General features: G+C 40.4%; 1 protein-coding gene across 1 annotated transcript in view; it reads left to right on the plus strand.

Annotated features, from left to right (window-relative positions):
* Positions 1-385: 385 nt before the first annotated feature.
* Positions 386-18,484, plus strand: part of clybl (citrate lyase beta like) — a 55,843-nt gene continuing 37,744 nt past the window's right edge. The window contains exon 1 of the mRNA XM_062402938.1: positions 386-435. Within this exon, the coding sequence (XP_062258922.1) occupies positions 392-435 (44 nt within the window). The 5' untranslated portion in view covers positions 386-391. The remainder of the gene's footprint in view (positions 436-18,484) is intronic.

Consider the following 18,484-nt stretch of genomic DNA (forward strand, 5'->3'; position numbering starts at 1 on the left):
CGTGGAGCAGAAGGACACCAGAGTGGTTGTAGAGGGACACCATCTGTGACACAACAAATACACATCTAAGCCTGTCAAGGATGTAAACAACAGCACAGAATGTCTGAATTAACCCTTGTGCTGTATTTTATATCATGTGAATTACTTATTTTTAATTATATTTTACAGTGAATTCCACTGTATTATAAATTAAAGTGGTTAGATTCTCTCTTCTCCAATCTCTCCTCTCCTCATCACTCTCTTCTTCTGTTTACTTTCCCATGTGCTCGTCCTGCCCCGCAGAGCCCGCCCTTTTCCGCTTGGCGGCCAATCGCACGACTCGTCCTGCAACGGGGGAACCACTCACACAACCAATCAGCTGCTCGCTCCTCTGGCGCGTCACCGAGCAAACATGGCGGCGCACTTGAGCAGAGCTGTGAAGCGGCTTTTCCCGAGGTAAGTTTGGGTTTCTGTCGCTTCTCCTTCTCCCAACGTGCTGCGTCGTTGGCAGTAAAGCTGCCGACGTGAAGCCTCGCGATGTTTCACGTCCGTCCGTTGATTAAATGTCCCTCATACAACTGCTGTGTGTTGTGTGTGTTGTGTGTGTTGTGTTTGCCTGAAGGTGACAGACAGACTGTGGTTGTGTGTTGAATGACTTTATGAACAATAAATGTGTTTGTACACGTAGAATCGCTGCTGTGGCTCTGAACCAGATCCAGCCCCTTGTGATGCTGTCATACTCTAATATATCCCCAACGTTTCACTTGGATACACTGTCACCTGTTTGAAAACACACAACCTGTCATGTAAGTTCATGTTGAGAGGACAAGACACAGTCATGGTTGTGTTTACTGTGTTTAAGACCTGAGGACATGGTTTACTGGGATCAAATACTTCCCAGGCTTCAGGCCTATTCTGATGTAGCCCTGTGAGTCAAACTAAAGGCAGCATCACATCTCAACCACACTGCTCCTAGAAAATGTTCCCATTCTTTTGTTTTTAAATTGTTTATTTAGCAGATGGTTTATTGCCAAACACAAATTAAAGGCAGGATCAGTATCAAGTTATTTTTTATAGAGAACATATTTAAAACAGCAATCACTGAGCCACCATAGAGATTATTGGATATGCATATATGCTCCAAGGCCCTCTTTACATTAAAAAGAACAACAGATTCCCCTTATTGGGGGTTGTTGATAATGGCAGCATATACATTTTTATATATTTATATTTATCAAACAGCACTGAGTCCATACATCGTTCAATAGATGTACAGGCATAATATTGTTAAGAATAAAATACAAAATAGCACAGAATGTTTTATTACGGCAGGTCATTATTCTAATAATGAATAAAGTTATTAATATTTGTTATAATTTTTTGTATATTATCAATCTCAGTATAACCCAGTATAAAGTGGGTAACATACTAAAGTATGAAAAGTGTTCAATCCTCATTGCAGTTTGTGGTTTTGGGGTTTTTATGACCTGTTACTATTTTCTTTCCATCCGCTCAGTACTTCAGTGTAGAGCATCTCCTGTTGTAGTTGTGGTTGCCTGGCAACGCCAATGTGATGCAGAGAGTCCATGAAGACACTGCACCAGGCTGTGCTTTATTTTTATTTTCTGACAGCATTATCTCGATGTTACTGATGGAACTCATGACACCGTATGGCCGACGGTTTACTCAATACAAGCATTTTTATAGGTTTTTAGTATCCAATAAAAAAATGTGTGGTCTTCTTCAGGAAAAGTAATTTTTGTATTTGCTTGTTTTGTCAGTATTCATAGTGGAAATGATTAAATGGGATGAGTGTTATACTGGTTTCTCACCTTCCTTGTCATGTTCTACCACAGCATGGATTTGGCTTTATCGTCGTTATAAACACACACTGGCATAGGTTCTGGATTTAACACACACACACACACACACACACACACACACACACAAGGAGGAGTTATATTGTGTCTTATTCACATCTAGAGTCATTTTGCAGTTTGTTGTTGGTTCTTGAAATTGTTTTGCTTCATTTTGGATCCACCTCTGGAGCAGAAATTGACTTAACTAAGCAAAGTAGTTATTGTAAATAATTGCCCATTATATCCTTGTTATTTATAGGTGTAGCAACTTAAAATTTAAGTTTTATATATTTTTTATTTTATTTTACAATTATTGTCTTTCATTTTTTTTACTACAATCATATTTGAGAAAGTAGTGGCATTCTCTTATGTTGGCCACTCACTCCTTGTCACTGTGCACATGAAATGTAAACTGGGCATGCAGTATTTTAGACACAATCTTTCCTATCGACATTGTCTGTTTCTGGACTGCAGCCCCCATGCATCAATATATATGCATATAATTTGTGTGAACAGTTCATGTAATGATACAGAACAGAGGATATTGGTGCGGCTTATTTGTGGTATTTAGGCCCAAGCCAAAATTCAACAAAACGTAACAAGTAAAACAAACATATCAACATTACATAAGAGACTTGAGGCAAAGGTCAGATTGACTCACTAAGGACCAACAGTCAGGATGTAGCTTTGATGTTACGATTTAAACCATTAAAATAAAAAAATAAAAAGTCCCCTAACAGGATGTGATTACAATACTGAATTGTTGGTGTTACCTTTTTAAGAACAGTAAAACATGTTAATACTTGCATGCGTATTAGCCTTGTGTGCATTTCTGCAGGTTTAGGTCATGAAATTCAATGACAGATGGTTCGCAGTCAAGTTGCCTCATGCTCTTCTACCTTTTCAGTTAATTGTCACGCAAGTCTCAGAGGAAGTATAATTAGAAACTTCAAACAGTCCGAATGCTCTAACTTAATATTCAAGTAATGTGTCTGTACTGGTCAACAACACTGTGACATGTGGCACTAATTCAAGGCACATGAATTTCCAGAGGCACAAAGCTGACGATCCTGCCAAATTAGAGTGTGAAGTGACTGTCACGCCAGTGTGGGTGTGTTTGAGTGTGTCTGTTTGTGCTTGTGGTGATATTTTGAATAGTTTAGAAACAAACCATTCTCTCATCCTCAGTAATCCCTCTTCCAACTTAACATCTCACTCTTTTCTTTTTGTATTTTTCGGTAAACTTATTAAGTGAAATCCCCAATATTATGAAAAATAATTGAATTATATGTAATGTGTGAACTTGTTTACAGCATAATCATATAAAAATCTGCCATTAAAATGAGAGTCTTATTAATTTTTGGCCGGTGTTTCGGGAGGCAGTGCCTTCATGGTTAAATGCAGCGCTCTCAGATGGCTGGAGCTCTGAGAGGAATGTGTGTGCTAGTTTTATGGACAGCCTAGAGCCCTCGCCCTGGCATTGGCGGCAGACTGCTCTTTGTCACAAACACCCTCGTGTCAAAGATGCAACAGCATCCTGGAGGAAGCATTGACTGCCGCTATGAAGTCGACAAGTGATGAAAGTAGCCTAGAGGTTGTCAATTAAGAGAGCCAAGGCCTGGACCTTATAAGTTAATGGGCAGTTTCCCCTCTCCGGGCCTGCTAGGGCTTTATAGCACAGCTTATAAAGCCCCCGAGTGTAATGCACCCCTATAACGCTTTCAATTAAAAGAAGGGGCATAAAGCAGTGCAGACACTTGGCAGTCAAGCTAGAATGTTTATAAAGTGGCATTTGGCATAAATTGGGAGGGGGGATTTTCAATTGCTCCAGTTGTTTTAAAGCAGCAGCCACTGTGCAGAATTTTATTTTGATGGCACTTCATGCTGACTTGAAGCATTACAGACGTCCTGGTGTCTTCCCATTACTAGTTCCTTTAGCTTGGTCATATGGACGCACAGCCTGACATTTTAAAAGCCCTCTCGTCTCAGTTGTAAAAGAGATTAGAGCCAAGACAATGCAGACTTTTAATATACAGTTGTAATTTTAAACACTCTTAATATTAGTATAAAGTGTCATTAAAAGTGCAATAGTTATTTCACAGTGAATTGCTTAATTTGCATTTAAAACTGTCCTCTAATACAAATTTTTTTGTAATGCACTTAAATTAAATAAAACAGGGTCGACAAATGTAATTAGCTTTTGCACACACATTTCTTGATTGTAATTCTGTTAGAAAGAAGCAGTGTTTTTAAAGAGAATCCCTTCACTCATCTGGTGTCATCTGTCCTCAAACTGGCTTCGGCTACTGTTAGAAAAATAAATGAGTGTTGAATAAACACAAGTGTGTTGACACCTCATTTCCTTGTTGATTGGTGGTGGAAGCCGAGCTTGAGGTGTGTGGCCATAATCCAATCAAGCAAGAAAACAACCATTCGGACTCTGTAACCAAATTCTGCAGCTATGGGAGGTTGAGCCGGCTTCTAACCACAGACCTTAAGCTCAAGATGCCTTCCTTGAGCTTTTGAATGATTTATCTTGTCTTATTGTGGGCATGTTATTGACCATTCTGTCTTGGTAGCAAAGATTTTGGTGCTTTCAAACACACATGTGAGCCACTTTTAAAAGTGTGTCTTCCTCTTTTGCCCTGTTCGGACATCTAGTCTCACACTCAAACGCATCTAATTGGTCAAGGTATTTGCTGGTGTCAAACAACACCAGCAAATGGGGTGGGTGTTATACTGGTTTTCTCACCTTCGTTGTCATGTTCTACCACAGCATGGATTTGGCTATATCATCGTTATAAACACACACTGGCATAGGTTCTGGATTTAAAACACACACACACACACACACACACACACACACACAAGGACGAGTTATATTGTGTCTGTTTGCTGTCGCTGCAGAACCAGAGCATCACCAATCACTAATTGACTTTTGGATGCTGCAGTTACTCTCCTCCACTTGCACCAACTAGGGACCACCTATGACACAACAGAATTTGTATTAACATTGGCTTAATAAGGCTTCACTAACATGTCTGGTGCAAATGTTTTTATTCTTAGAACTCTATATATATTATGGTTATCTTCTCCAAATGGTTACGTTTACATTTGGGCACCAACACTAGTTGTACTTTTCCTACAAGAGAGCTGTTATTGTATTATATAGATTGAATTTATACTTTCTCTGGTTTCTCAAGAGTGTTTGTGTTTTTCAACTCTATGTGAATTCTTGAGGTTTTCAAATTGCATGAGTGTTTTGTTCGGGGACATTCTAAGTAATTTTCTTCTTGGTGGGGTAAGAAGTTAAAGGTTCTTCTTTAAATGTGTAAAAGCTTAGGTGTAATGCAATTCCCGGGTTGACTGGTATTTTCGTGGTATGTCAAATTACAGATGATGTTGCATCTTTTATTTTACAAGGGGAAAAACATTAAATATTAAAACGATAAATGTGAAAAACAGCATTTTTCCCCCCCAAATATCCTTTATTGCTGAGAACTAGGTTGCTGAGCAAGTTCACTCGGCTCAAAACAACAGCACGGCACTTACTAATGAATCTCATTAATTACTAATTAGCCTAGATTATGGGGCAAGGTTACTCCGCTCAAATCACATGTAAGCCTATAACTTATTTTCATTCCTGTTTTTGGAGCCAACATACACCTCAGATTCTTTAAATAATTATGTTTTCTTTTTAATATGTTTTCAGTTTCTTTGCTTACAGAGTGTAAAGAAGAAGAGTCATGTTCTGCGTGAAGCATCCTCATGCCTGTAGATGTCTCTACCAGTGCCAACAGAGCACATTGCCTTTTTTTAGATCCAATGAATCAATAAATCGCTCCGTTACCTGTTGTTGACCCAGCTAATCCTGACTTTGAAATCTGTTACAGAGCATTAAGTTAACACATGTTGCTGTGTGAAAACAAAACGCCGCTAACTGGCGTGGGGACCAGCTGAGTAAACGTGGCTGAGGGAGCAGTGTGGGGTGGCAGCAGAGAGAGAGAGACAGAGAGAGAGAGAGAGGCCTACACTTGTTTCAGTGCCGACCAAGGTGAATCCATACGGCCAACAGATGGTTATGTTACCCAGTATCCCCATAGAAGAAGAAAAAAAAAAAAAAACAAGTGTCTGCGCTCTAGTTCTGAAGCCTTTGATCAACAACACATCTTCAGCTTCAGAGTGGGACTTCTTAGGACCCCTGAGCGCACATGGAATCGCATCTGTATAAACACGGCCATGGGAGGAATGTGTGAACAATGCAACCAAAGAATTTTGTTCTCGAAACGCGGGGTGAACTCGGCCAACGGGTGGTTTGTGTGGTTTAGAGTTTGAGCGCGGTGGTCGGATCGAATGAGGACCTGGGGAAATATCCTCTGTTTTTAATGATAACAAAAGTGGGAAACTTGTGTTTTCGGCTTTTGCACAGTGCTGCGGTGAAATGATCCTTTTGAAGATTAATACATGTTGTGCCATTCTTGATGTGGTGGTGAGTTTCGGCAGCGTTATTGTCCAATACTCCTCCTCAAATTTACACATGGTAACCATAATGTGTTTATTCAGTGAAAATCTGTCAAGAAAAATTCAAATATTTCGCAAAGACCTCCCTGGAGAGACACCCAATGTTACTGTGATAGTCGTGACGAGTTACAGCACACATTGATCTATTTATTGAACCGTATTGCAGCACCTACTGTGTATGAATAACTTACAATTTCGAATAAATAGTGAGTATGTTGGTCTGGTACAGTTTAGCCTATGTAGCATTAATTAAGTCGCAGTCAGATGTGTGTGTTTGCGTGTTGGGGGCAGGGCAGGATATTGCTTCCAGGTTTCAAGTCAGCACCTCTGTCAAAAGGCCAGAGGGGCTCTCTACCTTTTTAAATAGATAAAGATTTAGGTTCAGTTTACTCCTCAGGAACCTGCAGGAGTGTCATTGGTCATTCAAGGTTTTTCATCAGTCACTACAGTAAAGTATGCGTTGTCCTGTTCCCTTTTTCCTCGGCTGCTCCGGTGGCGTATTGGTCTTCTCACGGCACCGAGGTTGGCTCATTGCCATGGTGATGGTCGGCTAGTTCCAGGCCGATGAGGTGTAATTTACCCAGCATTTCCTGTCTGATACACAGCATCCTAATGAGTAAGAGTCCTGCTTTTATAGCAGAGTGTTTGTTAACCAGGCTCAGCAGGGGGGGTTGTGTGTGGGTGGGTGTCTTGTGTGTGTCTGTGTATGTGTGTTGTCTATATGCCTGTGTGTGTATATGCCACCCTTTGCTTTTCTGTGTATGTACAGCTAAGGGTTGGACTTTCTATAAGTACACAGGTCCATGCTGTGGCCACGTGGCTGCAGTTCTTTGTTGAACCCCTCGGTGTCAGTGTTGACAGTGTGCCTTGTGATGAGGTCTTTGAGTGCAGCTCCAGATGCTTGTTCTACAAACAACTAAAGCTTCATCTCAAGCGTCTTCCTCATGCGATGGTTCCAAACATCAACTGTGTACCCGTAGCCAGATTGTGCTGCATCTTGTCATTGAGGAAAGTATGCAGTATTAGTAATACGTGATTTTTGTATAAGTAGTCAAACTAAGCATTATTCGGGGCAAAATGCAGTTTTGTTGTAACAGTAAACTTAAATTAACATATCTTAAGTGAGTCTGCTTGTCTTCTGTTACATTTAATGCTTGTAGATGAGTCAAGTTATTTATATATATTGAATATGTGTTCTTAAATGGTGCTCAGATATCGATTTATCATCTTCATATCACTGTAAATTAAATGTCTGAGGTTTTTGACCAAGGTAAAAAGGTAAAAATGTACTTCTTGTGAATCATAATGCGAAATATCCCATAAGCTTGAAATGTTTCTCCACTGACACCAGTGTTTTGCAGCTTCTGTACATAAAAGGGAACTTGTCATTGACTAGTCCATATTGGGCCACCATTTGATAATTAACACACACAACCCGGGACTGCGAAACAGAACAACTGTGATGTGATCTCTCTCTAAAAATTGACGACAGATCCCATTCATGCTTCGTCTGGGCTTGCAGAGAACAGTTGGCTCGGCTGCTTCTGGTGTTTTGCCATATTCGGAAGTGGCGTATAACTTCTCATCCCGTCACTGGCACAAGTTGCTAGACAGGCAGCCTCCTGTTAGCACTACACTTCATTAGAACCAGGTTTCAGTGGTACCACACACGTTCAAAAGCAGGGCCCATCTCCCCGAGCATCAAAGGAGGATTTTATAGAAAGGGTTGTCTCTGTGTCTGTCTCCCCATCAGTGTCTGCTAATGATGCATGCTGCACACGTTTGTAACATTGACACCCTCCTCTCCCTATCACTCATTCACACTCTCAATCACTGCTTCCATTTCTCTCTTCTCTCTCTCTCTCTCTCTCTCTCTCTCTCTCTCTCTCTCTCTCTCTCTCTCTCTCTCTCTCTCCCTCTGCATATCGTGGTGTTTGTTTGGCTGCTGGGTTTTGTTTGTTTATTGTTTCCAGATGGCAGATGCAGACTTCATTTGTGTGGCTTTCAAGTTCCCAGAGAGCTTTTTACTGCCTTGGCTCAAGCGCTTATCCTGTTTCCTCTAGCCAGGCTTTATGATGGGCCCTTTTATATGTAGCAACTGGAAACAACTGTCACTACCAGTCTGTGTCAGGGAGAAAAGGAGGAAAACCTAGAGAAAGTGTAAATTTTTTTTGAACATCTTCGCTAGTGGCAGATCTGTTAAACCACAGATAAAGACAATGTTATTTGTTTTTCTTAATTGTTACCCAGAGTGACTTTACTGGCCTCATTGAATAAGAGAGAACTTTTGATCCTGTTAATACTCTGCATCATTAGCAACCCAACCGAGAAATGGGATGAAATGTGCAAAACGATTTTTTTTTTGTTGGCATGCATGCTCAGAAGTGATGAAGCTGATACTCTGTTGATTTTAGGGCCTTGCTTGCGTCTAGTCTGGGCATCATTAAGCGCTGTGACGTCACTTATTTACAGGAACCCAGGAGGGCGACTCACCCAGTAAATGTGGGGGAGGACCAGTGCATGTCTTTACTCATCGGATGCGGTTTTAAGATGGAGCAGTAATCAAAGCTCTCAGCTACATAAAACCCACCCATTTTCCTTAAGGAGGCCTTTTCCCCTGGCTGCTGCTGAATGAGTGATTACCCTGGCATTCAATACTGCCTAATCCCATTTCTAGCAGTGATTTAACACAAATGGCAGTGTGCGAGGCACTGCATTTGCTGACTTGCCCCAAAAACTAGCCACTGGAAGGAAACGTCAACCTGTTTAGTGTCACATCTCGGTCACGTCAACAATGAATGGGCCAAGCGGACACATTCTCTCAGTTGAAAGCTGTTTGGAGGATTGCAGGATGCCAGCTGTATCGCTGTCCCATTCACTCATAGCGCGGCGCCTCAGATGACGTCAGCTCTAATCACAGTGATAGTGTGTTTGTTTACTATCTGTCCGGGTTCGCGGCGTGTGCCAGGATAGAGGTAGTACTGCCGTATAAGTCGGGAGCTGCAGCGCAGTCATTACACTAACCCGCTTGTGACCCTGCACAAGGGAATCCGAGCTGAAGTGTGAGGGGATCTGACTTTAATGTTCACGTAATCAGTGGTGTTTGTGTTTTGCCACCACTGAGCGCCTGGCTGGCCGGCTAATCTCATCAGGTTTTGGGCTCTGGCGATGGGGTGAGCGAGAGGACAGCCTAGAATGACCCATATCTCTATGCCAGGACGGCTGCAACGCTGCGACTCTGCTGTGCTGCTCCATCAGAGTTTACTACGAGAGCCTTTGCCAGGGTGCTTACTACTGAACTGTCTGGCACAACAAGATAAAGCCTGCACTAATGCCCTCTAAGGACACAGCAACTCTCACTACAGACTAGTCTGCCTTTTGCAACTATGTAATAATTTGCGGAGCAAAAATGGGAACATAAACTGGGTTGCCTTGTCCCAGCTGTCCATAGCGTTAATTGAGAGTAATTTATGCTCCTACTGTAGCTACATGAGTTGGGTAAAAGTGTTTTAATAAACTTTATTAATGTGGTCAAGTCCTTTTACAGAAAGAAGAAAATGGAAAGGGTGAGAAAGAAACAGGGGAGGAACATCTGGTCGCTTGTGAACAGATCAGATAAAATATTTTGTTTTTCTCAAGTTTCATTGAGAAAATGGTGTCTTGGTTACATAACATTACACAGTCCATTAGATAGTCTTACAGTGTGTTGCATCTTATCTCAAGAGCTCAGTGGTCATAAGGCCGCTGCTTGAGGTCTGCTTATTTAATCACTATAGCATTTAAAAATGTTACGCTTTACCTCCGTCAAGAAGATTATGTTGCTTGTTTGTTGATTGTTGATTGTTGTTAGCAAAACCTTCTCAATTGATTTTAATGTAGGACTTGGGCAATAATCTATTATCTGTTGCAGGGAACTTGCATTACATTTGATAATACAAGTGTACCTAATAAAATGGTAACTTAAAGTTTATAATCGGAAGTTAGTGACCAGTCAGTCACCTAGTAATCTCAACCAATTGGCTTTAATCTTCACTAACATGGCACCTTATAAAGGCTAAATTCAGACGGACTGAGCCCCTCATGTGACATTTTTATCCCTCTGATAATTATTTACCTTGTGATGCAGATAAAATGATGCTCCCGGGACACACTGCATGTTTGTTATTGTGACTATAGTCCAAATTCAACCACGGGAATTTAGATTCATCGGAATAATTAAATATTATTTTATCATGTTGTTTTAAAAGGCCTTTTTGCAGGTCTCAGTTGTGAAATACCCACTGTTACACACTTTTGTTTCAGTGTTGACACTGTTCTACTCACTCACACACGCACACACACACACACACACACACACACACACACACAAACACACACACACACACACACACATACACACACACACACATACACAGGTCCATTTTAAGCCTCTGGATATTTTTGAGCCATTTCAATCCCCTGACGTCCATGCATGTGTGTATTTGTCTGTGAGGACACAGGGGCGTAATAAAGGAAGTTCCATTATGCGAGGCACGGATAGTTTTCCTATTTTGCTATCAGGATGTAATTGTAAATATTTAGTTTTCCACATTATAACAAGGATAGTCATTGATATGGATGCCAGGGATCGGCTGCACCACCCTTTCGTGAGTGTGAAGTTCACATTTTCTCATGTTTCATGAGTCTCTCTAGGCTCCAAGTAAAGCACATGGTGAATATGTATTCACATGAATACTCCGATCCACCACATTCATGAAACAAAAGAAATTGTAAGCATCAGTCATGATCTTTTTATTATTCAATATTTTATGTCTAGAATATGTTATTCCATGAGAAAATCTGCATTCTGATGTACTATATTAAGCTCACAATCAAAGTGGTATTTGTGTTCAGTCACTGGTGCAGGGGAACTGTGTATTGACAGAGCGGATCCAGTTCTGCAGAGTTTTGATTAGCCTTTAATATTAAGCAATAATTAATGCCGGATTCATCTACGTGGGAACATGTGTTCAGATCAAAGAAAGCTTATAAAACTGTTAATATTCTCGCCTAGGCCTAATTATCACCTAACAGCTGATGTGGCAACAAACAAGTAATTATTATCTCTTTTGCTTCCATTAGCCCGGCCCATGAATGGAGGCGCCTCTGAGTATGTTAATAAAGGGTTTGTGTTGATGAAAATTGACCCTGGGTGCTAAATGCTTTCAGATTGAATTTATATTTTTACTTAATCCTCTCCTAACCTGAGAATTTTGTCACTTGCTGTTGCTGTATTTTCTCGTGTGCTCTCCAGATGTCCGTGCCTCTGTGTCTTCATGCAATATAGACAAATAATTTGTGCTTTTGGAAAATGCGGCAGCTGTAGTAAAAGTTGCTCTTCACAGAAATGCAGACCATCCTCTTAGCTTTTCATCACAAACATTCGTTTTATGGACTGGAGGTGTGTCCCCTACTTATAACTGGAACATTGCATTTATCCCACAGCCTGCTACCAAAGCCTATTAAATCAATAGATTCAAATTATGCCTTACTGGGACGTTAAGACTGGAATACAGACACGCACACATAGACACACAAACACAAACAGCATGATAAGTTGGTTTATCTTTGATGTACACCGATTGACAAAGAGACTCCCACCTATCAAAGGATTACAAATAAACTCCATTGAAAAGACTGCAGCACAAAAGGTGGCCCATGTTCTTTCTGTTTTTTGTTTGTTTAGAATTAAGACTGTTATGAATTCGTAGTTTATGTTTCTGCTTTTGATCTCGATGTACCACATGTCCTCTAGAGTGGAATTTGTTTCCAGATTTCCTCCCCGTTTAAGCTTGTGTTTGCTATCGGGCTACATCCTCCGTGAAAAGGGGACCATGCACTGAGTCAGATGGCAGAATAGGCCGGACCACAAGCAAACTGCCATGCCTTTTAGTCCCGTCTTCGATGATGCGGTACTTCCTCCGGCTTTTGTCTCCAGTTTGGGGCACAGCTGTCAGGCTAGGTGCTATCGATGCTCCCCTCCCAGAAACCTCAGGCCACGCGCCGCTGCACCCCAAACACTAAATAGGAGCATTAGACACACCATGTTAGGGGCTGCTGGTGTTTGAGCTGTGGCTGTGGGTGCGTGTCTTGTCCCTTGGCCATAGACATGCGCATTATCACACACACACACACACACACACACACACACACAGCTGCACGACACACTGCAAAAGGTATCCTCTTCCCCGTGCTCTTCTAGAAGACAACCGATTTATTCTTTTGTGTTAAATGTCCCATTGTCCTATTGCTGACTTCGGTTTTCTCTGCTGGCCGTTGACCCCTCTCTCTGCTTTTAATTTCCCCCCGCCCAGCTACAGATCTGCACTGTGAAAATACCCACAAGGCCTATCTACCCATATGTAGTGTTGCAGATTTTGATTATGCCCCACCGCCATCACACCTCAGCAGGGTATATCCAAACATGAAAATTAATTCACAGCTAAATGCTGCTATATGCAGGCCGAGAGGGAGAGGAGGGGAGAAATCAAACACAGGTTTACACTAGTGAACAGCTCTAGCATTAAGAAGGAGAGCCTAAAGGCAGGCAGAGAGCCGGTGCTCATTAATGTGCAAAGTAAATGGAACAGTTACACCACCCAACCCAACCCCAAACGACACGCACAAACATGCACAAACACACACATGTATGCAATGGTCAATTCAATGCTCTGTGATTTTGGGGAATTTCAATGGGCAAACAAAATTGACCTAAACGAAATAGATGTAATATATTCCTGGAGCTGCTTAAAAATCAAGTTAATGAAAAGGAAGAATAAAATCTGCATAATGAGCTGAAACTGTAAACAGAGCGAGCACTCAAAGGACGGTCACATCGATCAGTCTCAAATGAGAAAGTCTAGCAAACTACTTGCCATGTCGATAAAACAAACTTCTTCCCTTAAAGCTCGGGAATGTTCTCCGTCAACTTACCGCAAAAACAACCTGGTTCTCTTTTATACATTTGTAAACATTTTTCAATTTGATATAATTCGTCAGGCTAAGGTCATTTTAGACTTGTCTGCTATGAACTTTAGAGTGAAAGCACTTGGGCATGACTTTGTCTCAGAGCAATGCAAATGGTATTGCCCCCTGATGGTTTGGTATGCACCCAGCTGGCCTTTAAAAGGTGATAATTGGAAAATACAGGATGAAGCCACAGTCAAAGTTGGAACCTTGTGGTAGTCTGAGTTAGCCATACCAAAGATGGAGGATAGAGAACAGTAGAGTTGTGTAAAAAGACATTGGAGGAATAATTGATTATATAAATGTCCTATTTAATGATTTTGTCTCTAGTCCACACAGTGTCACTTCTTTGTAGAGCAGTGTAGCGCCGTAATATTTCCAAAAAACTGATGAAAGGTTGATTTGCAAACTGTTTACTTCAAAAGGGATGCAAGTGGTATAAGACATTGTTAAACAAGACTAGGGATATAACATTATAATTTAGAATATTATAAGCAGCGATGGTAGTTGAAAAACTACACAAATATAAAGAGAAACGTTTACAAAAGAAAATTGAAAGGTTGTTGCTAAGAAATTCCATATTCAAGGTCTGCAAATATTAACCTAGTTTTATCAGTTTTTATCACAGACAAATTTCCCAAAATTATGACTGAAAATATCGCTTAGGAATTAACTTAGGGGAAAGGAAAATGCACGTTCCTTTATAAATCCTGACACAGCATTCCTTAACTTCTTGGGGAAGGAAGTGGAGTGGGAAGGTCAGGAGGCCTATACAGGAGCTCTTCCCTTTACAAGGCAACATTCAAAGCATTTCTTCACTCGTCTCCTTGTGTTGGTCTAACCTAGTGTAAGCCTGTGCATCCGTTCTCCATTACTGAGAAAACGTGACAGTGATAAGGAGTCTTTTGAAGCTTTACTACAGGCCCTCCACAGAGAGACAAAGCAAGTGGCCAGCAGCTTAAGTATAGAGAAAAACTCAGCCATTTGAGTCCTAAATATCTATTCAAAAGGCTCTGGAGATCTTTACCTATTGATTCAGGATCAAGGATTGTATGGTTTAATAAAAATGTCCATATGAACATTTTTAAAACATCAAAAAGTAGGCTTTGCAGTCAAAACGCTCTGTAGAATGTCAACCATCATGCCCTATGTCAATCAGCAGACATTTCCACCAGCAATACGCCAACACCCAATCGTGCATTCTGTTCAGGAAACCTTTTTCTAACTCCAAATGGAAACTTCCTAATGACTTCCTGTAGCCGTTGCCCACTGGTGCTGTCTGCATTTCAGTAATGGGCCAGTTAACGACTGTACTTCTGATGTTTGACCTCGACATTGCAATTCTGTTGTGTTCATGACCACTGAGAATAGTGTAAATGCTACTGCTCAGGTCAGTGGGTGAGTTTCCCCCCCCCCCCCCAATTCAACTCGCATCTGACTCTGCACACACACACACACTTCACACAAATTGCAGAGGTGATAGCGATGACATCTTCTGGATCTAGTGTTAGCAAAATCCATGCTGGCATTTATTTGTGAAGAGACACAAATAAAGTCAAACCTGTGCTTTAAAACACCTGGCTTAAAAGGGACTTTACGTACACCTTCTGTAGCATCTTCTGTAACGTTCAGTAGTTTGTTGTTGAGAAGGTAAGAATTGCTTGCTCTCAAACATCTCGACTGACAGGCAAGTATATTGATGTTTTTTTTATTATTTCAGGCTGGTCCTGAAATGAGTTTGTGCCAGACAAGTTGAAAATGTGACTATGAGTTTAATTTCCATGATCCTCCCAGAATAGGAAGGAAGGGGCACTCGTTGCCCGCCCCACCTCAACCACACCCATTATAGGCCAATGTAGGGTCTTGTACTTTCCCTGTCACTTTCCACCACGTGTCTGTGTCTGTGTTTATATTTCTGGATTTTTCATCTGCGAAAAACACCACCATTAGTTTTGCTGCATCAGCTGCTTGTGTAGAGAAATAGAAGAGTTGATAGTTTCTTTGATTGTATTCTTTGATGTGCAAGTTTGTATAATAAGAAATTATATCAGGTTGGAGACTGCAAAAAAAAACATAAACAATTTTCATAATCATAGAGTTGTAAAATTACTGTTAATTGCTTTCCTGTAAACATCACAGTAATCCCTGGTTAGGTGAAGGGTCATTAACTTACTGACATCAGTGGTGAACAGGTTTTTATTTTCCTAGGGGATAATTGTGTGCTCTGCTGATATGACTAAGTGGAGATATTTGAAATAATCAGAGAGTTCCTTTATTATTTTTATTTATTATTTTCCAACAAAGCTTGAATTATGCCCCTCAATTTGCAACGTCCCTTTATCTGAAAGAGTTTTTGAACTTGAACTCCAACAAGAAACGCTATCTGGCCCATGGGTCAGTACATCGACACTGCATGGTTTCAATAAATTTATAAAACGTACAAATTTTGCCTTTTCATTTTGTCCACACCTGCAGCGTTAAGCTTGGCTGGTCGGCAGGATTTCTCCTCCAGCGGGTCAGGGTATTAAACCACTCTCCTCTCTGCTTCAGGAAATCACTTCTTTCTTTTGACATGTTCAAAGCCTTCAGGTTGTCATGTTGAACCTCTGTTTTGCAGTGGAGAGTCTAAGATTTGTATTCATTTGACATTGCTTAGCAATTTCAGATGTTGAAAAAGAGGCATCTGCCAATCTAGATTACGATTTTTTTAGCCTTTTTTTTTTAAATCTTACTAAAACATTGAGTTATACGTTGCTTGCTGTATGTTTAACATTGTGTAACATTATCGAACAATTGTGGTCCCGGTTTATCCCAAAACACCACAAAGCGAAGAGTGGCTTTGTTTGCGGTGAAAGCCAATACAAGAATTCTCTCCATGTGGTGCAGAGCACCTGCAGCACAGAGCTCTGACAATCCAAACATCCTATCTTTGTTTTTGCATCACTACCTTTGCTGCAGGTGACGTGTTTTTGATTTAAAGTACACATATCATGTGTTTTGGTTTCTCCTTTCCTTTAGTGTGTCATATACCTTTTATGCAAATTTTCATTAAAAAAAATTCAAAAAAGTTCTGCTACGCAAAGGTTAATGTATGCAACAAAGGGAGACTTCTCATACAGAAAACTCCAAAGTGCCTGAAACAACTTGTTTGACACTCTTCAGTAAAGCATAGACATCCTCAAATAACATACAGTTTTAATGTAATGCAACTGTCATATGAAATGTTAGAACTACCATCTTTTAAATAGGTGGTTTTATCAATTAGTTGCTTAGTCCTGAGATTCAATGACTCTTTTTTTGGGCATTTTTCATGCCATGTAGCTTTTAACAGTGCAACAACAAAGTTTGATGTGAGGTTTGATACTTGGACACAACCAACTACATGACTAGTAAGTTAAAAGGTAAGGGAAAACATACAGTATAGACTTTACATATTTGTCGTAATATTTATAGTTATTTAAAAAAAACTCTTATTTCTGTGGACAAGATGACAACCCAGAATGTGCAAAATGTTTAGGTATAACTCAATCATACAAGGTCCCATGGGCTTTCAGCTTACAAACCTTTTTATGTGGCATGTGGGAAGGAGCTGTTGGCTGCTATGGGGGTTGGGCCTATATAATACTTCCATGGTCAGATATTCAAGAAACTTCCTGGTGTGTCAGGATCAATCGGGCTTAGGCCAGTCTTAATTAAAGGCTTGGGGCTAGGCAGAAGTCGAGGGCAAAAGGCATCCCTGTTGGTTAAAAGAATGAAGCGTCTGTCATTAAAACACTACAGGGTGCATCAGCTTTATTATTTAAAATTCCTCTCTAAATACTCTAACTGTTCTCTTCTAAATCGTACAAATTGTGGTTTAACTATATCTTTGTTCTTCGATTGTTAAGATGGTATTTACAACCAACAATTGCAAGAAAAGTGATTATCAGCCTACTTGTGAATTATTTTGCCATCTTGCAACTCACTACAATCAATATAGTTGATCGTCTTGCATTCAGGTGCTCCTCCATTCACAATAGGGTTGGGTGCAATTCACATTTGTGCTGCTATGGTACCAGGTACCAGATAATGGCACCCAACATTACCTTATTGGTACTCTACTCTTTCTACAATAACAGAAATGTAATTTTAGTTGTGTAAAAATATTTATTGTTTATCTATTTGTAATATTTTGTTATTTATTTTAGATAATCGACTCGCCCACAAATAACTCACCCTCTCCGCTTGCAAATACCCATCGCTGGCACTTCAAGCTTTTCAGTCTTTCACCAGCACTATCAAGCACGGCATGTTGGTGAGGAATTTAGCACGCAGCCAGTGGTTTACAGTAAGCTAACGTTAGTAAAAATGCAAAGTTTAAGTCCACCCAAGACAGCAGAAAAAAATTCAAGTTATCTCATTAAATAAAATTTAATTAAACTAGTTAATAACCTGAAGTTACCGATTATTCTTCGCTTGTTGTTTTGTCCTCCATGGAGGGTTCAACTTCTTCTGGGCTTACTGGTTTGATCGCAAACGTATTTTTTTAACTAAACTTAAGTTGATATATATATATATATATATCAATATAAGAATTTTGTTGTACACCATCACAAAGCCCCCTTCATTTACAATAACTTCCTCTCAGAATTTTTGTTAATCACATTATGGTACTAGAGGTTTGAGTTTAAAAGTAAATTTTACAGTAAATGCGTTTCCAATGGCCTTGTCTACTGAGGCATAGTTGTTTCACAAGTTTTAAACATACATTTGTAAAGCAGATGCAGTTATGCCATTCAACCACTTGGGGGCACAGACAACTTACAGGGAAGGGATGAGGAGGCATGGGCTGGAGTGTGAATGTTGTTTGTGTGTGGGGTTCATTAATTTAATGGAATATGATCCAAAAGACTCTGCTCGCTCGTGACACATCATGTCCCACAAGAGGGGAAATAAGACAAATGTCACAGATGTCCCTTTTTTCTCCGTCCTGTTTTGCTCTCGTTGTAGTTTTCTTCCAAATTCAAACAGTGGACAGACAGTGCCTTAGTATGCTTTCGTCTCCCGAGTGGATCTTTCTAGTACACCCATCTGTCAGACTTTTTTCTGAGGTCCGAGGAGGGGCACGGGGGCATGTTTGT

The sequence above is a fragment of the Platichthys flesus genome, chromosome 13 (genome assembly GCF_949316205.1).
Source record: "Platichthys flesus chromosome 13, fPlaFle2.1, whole genome shotgun sequence".
NCBI lineage: Eukaryota > Metazoa > Chordata > Actinopteri > Pleuronectiformes > Pleuronectidae > Platichthys > Platichthys flesus.